General features: G+C 39.3%; 1 protein-coding gene across 1 annotated transcript; it reads left to right on the top strand.

Moving 5' to 3' along the window:
* The first annotated feature begins 565 nt into the window (after nt 1-565).
* On the top strand, nt 566-1,492 carry LOC106969861 (olfactory receptor 4N5). Its single transcript, XM_015066389.1, has one exon. The coding sequence runs from the start codon at nt 566-568 to the stop codon at nt 1,490-1,492; it is 927 nt and encodes a 308-aa protein (XP_014921875.1).
* The last annotated feature ends 9,478 nt before the right edge of the window (nt 1,493-10,970 follow it).

Below are 10,970 nucleotides of genomic sequence, written 5' to 3'. Positions count from 1 at the left end.
TTGTTTGAGACCCTAAACCATTTTGGAATAAAGGTGCACAAGGACACCAAAGCAGAACAAGTAAGAAACACATTTAGAAAAGAAGGCATAGAACTAGGGAGTCTACGGGAAAGAAATGAAAGAAGAATTTGCCAAAGTACTTTGGTCTGTGGGAATGAGAAGTGACCAAAAGCCAGCAACTATTATAACATTAGAGACAGTGCACCACCACTAACCAAAAGAACAACAAGCCTGACAAATTTCATAATGATTAAAGTTTTTTTAATGAGGAAATTTCAACTATACCTCAAGCAAACTAGCCCAGAGTCCTAGAGGAGCACATTACATAGAAGCTCATGGTTAAATGGGAATGAGAGTGGTTATAAGAACAATGGCTTAGGGGGGAATCAAGAAATGAAGGGTAGAAAGGTCAACTCAAGACATAAGACAATTACAGGCATGTGTTTTTTTCTGCTAGGCAAGTGTTGGAAGTGGTAAATGCTTTTATCTGAAAAGAGCTATGGAGTAGATGAAAAGGTGGTTATACCAGATAATATTTTGTTGTTATGTTGCAGACAGAGGAGAGATGGAGAGGGAGAACAACACAGTGGTGACAGAATTTATCCTCCTTGGTCTCACCCAGTCTCAACAGGCTCAACTTCTGGTCTTTGTGCTAGTCTTAGTTTTCTACCTCATCATCCTCCCTGGAAATTTACTCATCATCCTCACCATCAGATCAGACGCTGGCCTCACAGCCCCCCTCTACTTCTTTCTGGGCAACTTGGCTTTCCTGGATGCATCCTACTCCTTCATTGTGGCCCCTAGGATGCTGATGGACTTCCTCTCTGAGAAGAAAATAATCTCCTACAGGGGCTGCATCACTCAGCTTTTTTTCTTGCACTTTCTTGGGGCAGGGGAGATGTTCCTTCTTGTTGTGATGGCCTTTGACCGCTACATGGCCATTTGTCATCCTTTGCACTATACCACTGTTATGAACCCTAGAATCTGCTATGCCTTGCTGTTGGCTCTGTGGCTTGGGGGCTTTACTCATTCCATTGTGCAAGTAGCCCTTATTCTCCACTTGCCCTTCTGTGGCCCAAACCAGCTGGATAACTTCTTCTGTGATGTGCCACAGGTCATCAAGCTGGCCTGCACAGACACCTTTGTGGTGGAGCTCCTGATGGTCTCCAACAGTGGCCTGCTTACCCTGCTGTGCTTCCTGGGGCTTCTGGCCTCTTATGCTGTCATCCTCTATCGTGTGAAGGGACACACCTCTGAAGGCAAACACAAGGCTCTTTCCACATGTACCACACACATTATCATTGTGTTTCTCATGTTTGGACCTGCCATCTTCATCTACACTCGTCCCTTCAGAGCTTTCCCAGCCGACAAAGTGGTTTCCCTCTTTCACACAGTGATCTTTCCTTTGATGAACCCTGTGATTTATACCCTTCGCAACCAGGAGGTAAAAGCTTCCATGAGGAGGTTACTGAGTCGTCACATGGTTTGCTGAATGGAATAGAAGAGTGAGACATGCAACAAAGGAGAAAGTTCAGTTGGAATTAATTAAATCATTTATTTATTAGTGTACTATGTGAGTCACTCATTTTAGGAAATACTGAATTTATTAAGCAATTCCAATTTTCAGGCACTATTTTAGGTATGTGAATAAGGCAGGTAAGATTCTAGGTCTCTTGGGGTTATATTGAAATAGATAAAAACAGATTAAAGTATTAAATTGGCCCAAAAAAAACCCCATAATATCCAAGAGAGATAGTGCTCTGAAGCAAGTGAAAAATACTGCCATGATAGAGTTTGACAGGAGATGGAAGTTACTTTGCTTTTGGTTGTTAAGCAAGGTCTTGTTGGTGGTAGTTAGCTGATATCCAGGTGACTTGAGAGAAATACCTGTGCAATTTCCCAGGGACAGAAAATTCTAGACAGAGAAGATGACTAGTACAAAGGCACAGAGATTTTATTAATTGGTACATTGGAATATCACAAAGAGAAATGTGGTAGCTTGTCAAATATGTTGATATATGTAAATATATATGTACTGCACACTGTACAAAAAATGGTATGACGTCTTTTAGGGTTTGTATGTGTATGTGTGTGTGTGTGTGTGTGTGTGTGTGTGTGTAAATGCATGACAATAGTCATGAAAAAATGATAGACACATAATAGGATTATCATTGATATAGACTGGATTAAAATTTTCTTTCTTGTCACATGTTTTATGTTTATTTATATTTTTCACATTCTCTGCTTCATTTTGGTTTAATTGAAAAAGGGAAGGAAACAGATACTCTTATAGTCTCCGGAAAGGAATGGAACTCTGCCAACTCTCTGAGTATAGCCCAATGAGAGCTGGATCAGACTTTTGACTTAAAGAATTGTATGAGAATAAAGTTTTGCTATTTTAAGTCATTAAGTTTGGGGTAATTTGTTAAGATATAATATTAAATAGAGACAACACAGTCTGGTTAAATATTAATATAGTAACATAGTATTTCTTTTACTATCCTTTTACTCTTCATCTATATGGCTCTTTATTTTTTTTATTTTTTTCAATATATGAAATTTATTGTCAAATTGGTTTCCATACAACACCCACTGCTCATCCCAAAAGGTGCCCTCCTCAATCCCCATCACCCACCCTCCCCTCCCTCCCACCCCCCCCCCCCCATCAACCCTCAGTTTGTTCTCAGTTTTTAAGAGTCTCTTATGCTTTGGCTCTCTCCCACCCTAACCTCTTTTTTTTTTCCTTCCCCTCCCCCATGGGTTTCTGTTAAGTTTCTCAGAATCCACATAAGAGTGAAAACATATGGTATCTGTCTTTCTCTGTATGGCTTATTTCACTTAGCATCACACTCTCCAGTTCCATCCACGTTGCTACAAAGGGCCATATTTCATTCTTTCTCATTGTATGGCTCTTTATTTTTAATACAGTTTCTTGTATGTAACATAAATCTTAACCAATACAATAATCTCTGCCTTTAAATAGGTTATTAGGTCATTTACAGATATCGTGATAATAGATAGACACAGTTCAGTTAAAATTGACCATCTTTTTATTTTATATTTGTTTCATCTGTTTTTTCCACTTTTGTCTTATTTATGTATTTTCTTGAACACTGAGTGTTATTTATATTTCCTTTGTTTATATTTATTATTGAGTTCAATTTATTCATAGTAATAATCTTGACCTCTTAGCTATCTCTTTTCTTGAAGACTTTAGTGTTTATTTTAGGGTGATAATACATACTGTACATTTTAATGTATCACAGTCTAAATTCAATATTACATATTTCCAGGTATCATATAAGAAAGTTATAACATTGTACTTCCATTTGCCTGTTTGTGCTGTTTTATATTAATGAGTATTATTACCTATTGAGATAGTACATTCAACAACATATTGTTATTACATTCACTGTGTACTATCATTTACCTTTTAAAGAGAGTTGTATAATAAAAATTATTTTTATCCTCTTCATGTTTAATTTTGTATAATGTTATTGCTATGCCTTCACGTTCACGAATCTTTTTCCTCTTCACTATCATCTCTGTAATACCTTCCAATGCATTTTTTTCACTTGAGAAGTACAATAGTTCAATTCCATATTTCAATTCAGATTTAAAAAAATCTTCCATGACCATTCTTAATTACTGTATAGTAGCAGTACTATCTCTTCTGATGATCACAGTAAATTACCCTTTACAAGATGGTGACACCTTTCCTTGCCTTCACGTCTCTTAGAAAGAAAAATGCAAAGTGAATGAGTAGCAGCAATAGCCTAAAGTTAATGGAAATCTTACTGTGTCCTTGGTGAAAGGAGTTCTTCTAGAACTAGAGAGCATGAAGTTGTGGGAAAATAAAGCATAAATTGTACAAGTGTTTTACAGGGATTGAAGCTATATGAGGAATATCCTTGCTCCCAAGCCTGCAGAATCTTATTACTGGGAAAAAGAATACATATAATGCCATTAAGTAAGAGCATACACTACGTTCTAGAAGATGCCATATCAAGATAGCAGGATACAATCTAAAAATTGTGATGCTCTCTAATCAGTCTTAATATAAAATGACACAAAGCATGATGGACAGCTCCATCCCTATAGTCAGTTGAAGTGCCATGATCAGGTGGTCCATATCTACTGGGGCATAGTAGAATGCCACGAGCTGATTTCCAACTCATATATAGTTCTCTGTTGCACATGGCAGAGCCATGCTACATAATCCTATGAAACTACATTGTGATTCTGTTAGGATATGGCATAACTTATAAAAGGTCTATTTCCAGCTAGGTAACTCTAATACTGTTGGATGTACCTGGATATATGGCCTTAGTAGTAAGACTGCATTTACTCTGTACTAGATCTGCAAAGATGTCTTTCCTGAACTAAGTTCACAAAATTGGAAGCCTCATGTCAATCAATAAATAAGTAATATATACAAGTTGGAATATACTGCGAACTTGGAGAGGACTACCAGACATTAAGCTTTCTTCTTAGTGTATGGTGATGGTACAAGATGCAATATTTTAACTTTTAAAGTGATGCCTCAGCATCCTTGCCCTGTATAAACTCTCCAAAACTTCATAAATGTGGCATTACCTGCCATCTTAAATGAATGAGGTTTTATCCTCATACTTGGTTCTTTACATTCACTTAATCTGGGGAGAGGAAATGTTATTTTTCTTATGCCCTATCATAGGAATATTGAAAATTTCACTTAACTTCCTTTTAGGTAACGGTGTACCACATAACTAGAATTGTATTTGTAGCTGTTGGTCTTACTAGTAATCAACCATGATTATAGTGTTTCAATGAAATTAAATAGAAGTTTTTTTTTCCCTAGGGTGAAAGAAATCATAGCATTTTAGTCCAACGTTGGCATGGCAGGGTCACAATATCACCAGAGACTCCAAAACTTCCTATATGTATGTTCTTTTTTAAAATAGTTTGTCATTTTTTTAATTTTTATTTTATTTATTTATTTATTTATTTATTTATTTATTTATTTATTTTTAAAAAGAGAGAGAGAAGATGGCACGTAGGAGGATGCTGGGCTCACTGCGCATCCTGCTGATCACTTAGATTCCACCTACACCTGCCTAAGTAACCCAGAAAACCACCAGAAGACTAGCAGAACGGAGTCTCCGGAGCCAGGCGCAGACGACAGGCCCACGGAAGAGGGTAGGAAGAGGCAGGAGGCGGTGCGCATTCCACCGACTGGTGGGAGGGAGCCAGGGCAGAGGGGCGGCCCACCTTCCAAGCAGAGCCCCCCAGTCTGGCTTGCAAAAGCGGAGGGGACAGCCAGAGTGTGTTCCGACAGCAAGAGGGACTTGACACCTGGAAGGTTATAAGCTAACAGCTCTGCCCAAGAGCAGGAAGGCTGGAGGACAACGGGAGGGAGAGTTGTTGAGCCCCAGACTACAGAGCTGCAGCTTGTTGGGGAACAAAGGCGCTCACCAGCGCCATCTCCCTCGCCCATCCCCCAGCCAAAATCCCAAAGGGAACCAGTTCCTGCCAGGGAACTTGCTTGCACCCCACAAACACCCAACGCTGTGCTTCTGGGGATCCATCCCTCCAGCGGGTCTGACTCCCTCCCAGTGCAGCAGGGCCCCTCCCAAAGCCGATCTCCAAAGGAAAAGCTAGCTGACCCTACCCCTCCCGCCCCTGTGCACCTTGCCGATCCACCCCTGCTAATACGCCAGATCCCCAGCACCACAAGCTGGGCAGTGTGCAAGTAGCCCAGAAGGGCCACGCCACCCCACAGTGAATCCTGCCCCTAGGACAGGGGAAGAGAAGGCACATACCAGTCTGACTATGGCCCCAGCGGTGGGCTGGGGGCAGACATCAGGTCTGACTGCGCCCGCCCACCAACGCAAGTTATTCAAGAGCACGGGGGAAGTGCCCCTCAGTCCCGCACCACTCCAGGGACTATCCAAAATGATGAAACGGAAGAATTCCCCTCAGAAAAACATCCAGGAAATAACAACAGCTAACAAACTACTCAAAAATGATTTAAACAATACAAGAGAAAATGAATTTAGAATAATAGTCATAGAATTAATCGCTGGGCTTGAAAACAGTATAAAGGACAGCAGAGAATCAATTGCTACAGAGATCAAGGGACTAAGGAACAGCCAGGAGGAGCTAAAAAATGCTATTAATGAGTTGCAAAATAAAATGGAGACAACTACGGCTCAGATTGAATAGGCAGAGGAGAGAATAGGTGAACTAGAAGATAAAATTATGGAAAAAGAGGAAGCTGAGAAAAAGAGAGATAAAAAAATCCAGGAGTATGAGGGGAAAATTAGAGAACTAACTGATGCACTAAGGAGAAATAATCTACGCATAATTGGTATTCCAGAGGAGGAAGAGAGAGGGAAAGGTGCTGAAGGTGTACTTGAAGAAATAATAGATGAGAACTTCCCGGATCTGGGGAAGGAAAAAGGCATCGATATCCAAAAGGCACAGAGAACTCCCTTCAGAGGTAACTTGAATCAATCTTCTGCACAACATATCATAGTGAAACTGGCAAAATACAAGGATAAAGACAAAATTCTGAAAGCAGCTAGAGATAAACGTGCTCTAACATATAAAGGGAGACCTATAAGACTCGTGACTGATCTCTCTACTGAAACAGCAGGCCAAAAGGAATGGCAGGAAATCTTCACTGTGATGAACAGAAAAAATATGCAGCCAAGAATCCTTTATCCAGCAAGTCTGTCATTTAGGATAGACGGAGAGATAAAGGTCTTCCCAAACAAACAAAAACTGACGGAATTCATCACCAATAAACCAGCCCTACAAGAGCTCCTAAGGGGAATCCTGTGAGACAAAGTACCAAAGACATCGCTACAAGCATGAAACCTACGGACATCACAATTACTCTAAACCCATATCTTTCTATAATAACACTGAATGTAAATGGACTAAATGCGCCAACCAAAAGACATAGGGTATCAAAATGGATAAAAAAAACAAGACCCATCTATTTGCTGTCTACAAGAGACTCATTTTAGGCCTGAGGACACCTTCAGATTGAGAGTGAGGGGATGGAGAACTATTTATCATGCCACTGGAAGTCAAAAGAAAGCTGGAGTAGCCATACTGATATGAGACAAATTAGACTTTAAATTAAAGGCTGTAACAGGAGATGAAGAAAGGCATTATATAATAATCACAGGGTCTATCCATCAGGAAGAGCTAACAATTATAAATGTCTATGCGCCGAATACAGGAGCCCCCAAATATATAAAACAATTACTCATAAACATAAGCAACCTTATTGATAAGAATGTGGTAATTTCAGGGGACTTTAACACTCCACTTACAGAAATGGATAGATCATCTAGACACATGATCAATGAAGAAACAAGGGCCCTGAATGATACATTGTATCAGATGGACTTGACAGATCTATTTAGAACTCTGCATCCCAAAGCAACAGAATATACTTTCTTCTCGAGTGCACATGGAACATTCTCCAAGATAGATCACATACTGGGTCACAAAACAGCCCTTAATAAGTATACAAGAATTAAAATCATACCATGCATATTTTCAGACCACAATGCTATGAAGCTTGAAATCAACCACAGGAAAAAGTCTGGAAAACCTCCAAAAGCATAGAGGTTAAAGAACACCCTACTAAAGAATGAATGGGGCAACCAGGCAATTAGAGAGAAATTTAAAAATATATGGAAACAAACGAAAATGAAAATACAACAATCCAAAAGCTTTGGGATGCAGCGAAGGCAGTCCTGAGAGGAAAATACATTGCAATCCACGCCTATCTCAAGAAACAAGAAAAATCCCCAATACAAAATCTAACAGCACACCTAAAGGAAATAGATGCAGAACAACAAAGACAGCCTAAACCCAGCAGAAGAATAGAAATAATAAAGAGCAGAGCAGAAATAAACAATAGAGAATCTAAAAAAACTATAGAGCAGATCAACGAAACCAAGAGTTGGTTTTTTGAAAACATAAACAAAATTGATAAACCTCTAGCCAGGCTTCTCAAAAGGAAAAGGGAGATGACCCAAATAGATAAAATCATGAAATCATGAAATCATGAAAATGGAATTATTACAACCAAACCCTCAGAGATACAAACAATTATCAGGGAATACTATGAAAAATTATATGCCAACAAACTAGAACACTGGGAAGAAATGGACAAATTCCTAAACAGCCACACGCTTCCAAAACCCAATCAGAAGGAAATAGAAAGTTTGAACGGACCCAAACCAGCGAAGAAATTGAATCGGTTATCAAAAATCTCCCAACAAATAAGAGTCCAGGACCAGATGGCTTCCCAGGGAAGTTCTACCAGACGTTTAAGGCAGAAATAATACCTATCCTTCTCAAGCTATTCCAAGAAATAGAAAGGGAAGGAAAACTTCCAGACTCACTCTATGAAGCCAGTATTACTTTGATTCCTAAACCAGACAGAGATCCAGTAAAAAGAGAACTACAGGCCAATATCCCTGATAAATTTGGATGCAAAAATTCTCTAGAAGATACTAGCAAATCGAATTCAACAGCATATAAAAAGAATTATTCACCATGATCAAGTGGGATTCATTCCTGGGATGCAGGGCTGGTTCAACAGTCGCAAATCAACGTGATACATCATATTAATAAAAGAAAAGATAAGAACCGTATGATCCTGTCAATCGATGCAGAAAAGGCATTTGACAAAATTCAGCAATCTTTCTTAATAAAAACCCTTGAGAAAGTTGGGATAGAAGGAACATACTTAAAGATCATAAAAACCATTTATGAAAAGCCCACAGCTAACATCATCCTCAGTGGGGAAATCTGAGAGCTTTTTCCCTGAGATCAGGAACACGACAGGGATGTCCACTCTCACTGCTGTTGTTTAACATAGTGTTGGAAGTTCTAGCATCAGCAATCAGACAACAAAAGGAAATCAAAGGCATCAAAATTGGCAAAGATGAAGTTAAGCTTTCACTTTTTTGCAGATGACATGATATTATACATGGAAAATCCGATAGACTCCACCAAAAGTCTGCTAGAACTGATACATGAATTTAGCAAAGTTGCAGGATACAAAATCAATGTACAGAAATCAGTTGCATTCTTATACACTAATAATGAAGCAACAGAAAGACAAATAAAGAAACTGATCCCATTCACAACTGCACCAAGAAGCATAAAGTACCTAGGAATAAATCTAACCAAAGAAGTAAAAGATCTGTATGTTGAAAAGTATAGAAAGCTTATGAAGGAAATTGAAGAAGATATAAAGAAATGGAAAAACATTCCATGCTCATGGATTGGAAGAATAGATTGTCAAAATGTCAATACTACCCGAAGCTATCTACACATTCAATGCAATCCCAATCAAAATTGCACCAGCATTCTTCTCAAAGCTAGAACAAGCAATCCTAAAATTTCTATGGAACCACAAGAGGCCCCGAATAGCCAAAGTAATTTTGGAGAAGAAGACCAAAGCTGGAGCCATCACAATCCCAGACTTTAGCCTCTACTACAAAGCTGTAATCATCAAGACAGCATGGTATTGGCACAAAAACAGACACATAGACCAACGGAATAGAATAGAAACCCCAGAACTAGACCCACAAACGTATGGCCAACTAATCTTTGACAAAGCAGGAAAGAATATCCAATGGAAAAAAGACAGTCTCTTTAACAAATGGTGCTGGGAGAACTGGACAGCAACATGCAGAAGGTTGAAACTAGACCACTTTCTCACACCATTCACAAAAAGAAACTCAAAATGGATAAAGGACCTGAATGTGAGACAGGAAACCATCAAAACCCTAGAGGAGAAAGCAGGAAAAGACCTCTCTGACCTCAGCCGTAGCAATCTCTTACTCGACACATCCCCAAGGGCATGGGAGTTAAAAGCAAAAATGAACTACTGGGACCTTATGAAGATAAAAAGCTTCTGCACAGCAAAGGAAACAACCAACAAAATTAAAAGGCAACCAATGGAATGGGAAAAGATATTTCAAATGACATATCGGACAAAGGGCTAGTATCCAAAATCTATAAAAACCTCACCACACTCCACACCTGAAAAACAAATAACCCAGTGAAGAAATGGGCAGAAAACATGAATAGACACTTCTCTAAAGAAGACATCCGAATGGCCAACAGGCACATGAAAAGATGTTCAGCGTCGCTCCTTATCAGGGAAATACAAATCAAAACCACACTCAGATATCACCTCACGCTAGTCAGAGTGGCCAAAATGAACAAATCAGGAGACTATAGATGCTGGCGAGGATGTGGAGAAACGGGAACCCTCTTGCATTGTTGGTGGGAATGCAAATTGGTGCAACAACTCTGGAAAACAGTGTGGAGGTCCTCAAAAAATTAAAAATAGACCTACCCTATGACCCAGCAGTAGCACTGCTAGGAATTTACCCAAGGGATACAGGAGTACTGATGAATAGGTGCACTTGTTCCCCAATGTTTATAGCAGCACTCCCAACAATAGCCAAATTATGGAAGGAGCCTAAATATCCGTCAACTGATGAATGGATAAAGAAATTGTGGTTTATATACACAATGGAGTACTACATGGCAATGAGAAAGAATGAACTCTGGTCCTTTGTAGCAACGTGGATGAACTGGACAGTGTGATACTAAGTGCAATAAGCCATACAGAGAAAGACAGATACCATATGGTTTCACTCTTATGTTGATCCTGAGAAACTTAACAGAAACCCATGGGGGAGGGAAGGAAAAACAAAGAGGTTAGAGTGGAAGAAAACCGAAGCATAAGAGACAATTAAAAACTGAGAACAAACTGAGGGTTGATGGGGGGTGGGAGGGAGAGGAGGGTGGGTGATTCGTATTGAGGAGGGCACCTTTTGGGATGAGCAATGGGTATTGTATGGAAACCAATTTGACAATAAACTTCATATATTGAAATAAAATAAAATAAAATAGTTGTCACAACATATTTGTAAAAATTCCAC

Source organism: Acinonyx jubatus, chromosome B3, assembly GCF_027475565.1.
Source record: "Acinonyx jubatus isolate Ajub_Pintada_27869175 chromosome B3, VMU_Ajub_asm_v1.0, whole genome shotgun sequence".
Lineage (NCBI taxonomy): Eukaryota > Metazoa > Chordata > Mammalia > Carnivora > Felidae > Acinonyx > Acinonyx jubatus.
This window is presented reverse-complemented; position numbering and strand designations above follow the sequence as displayed.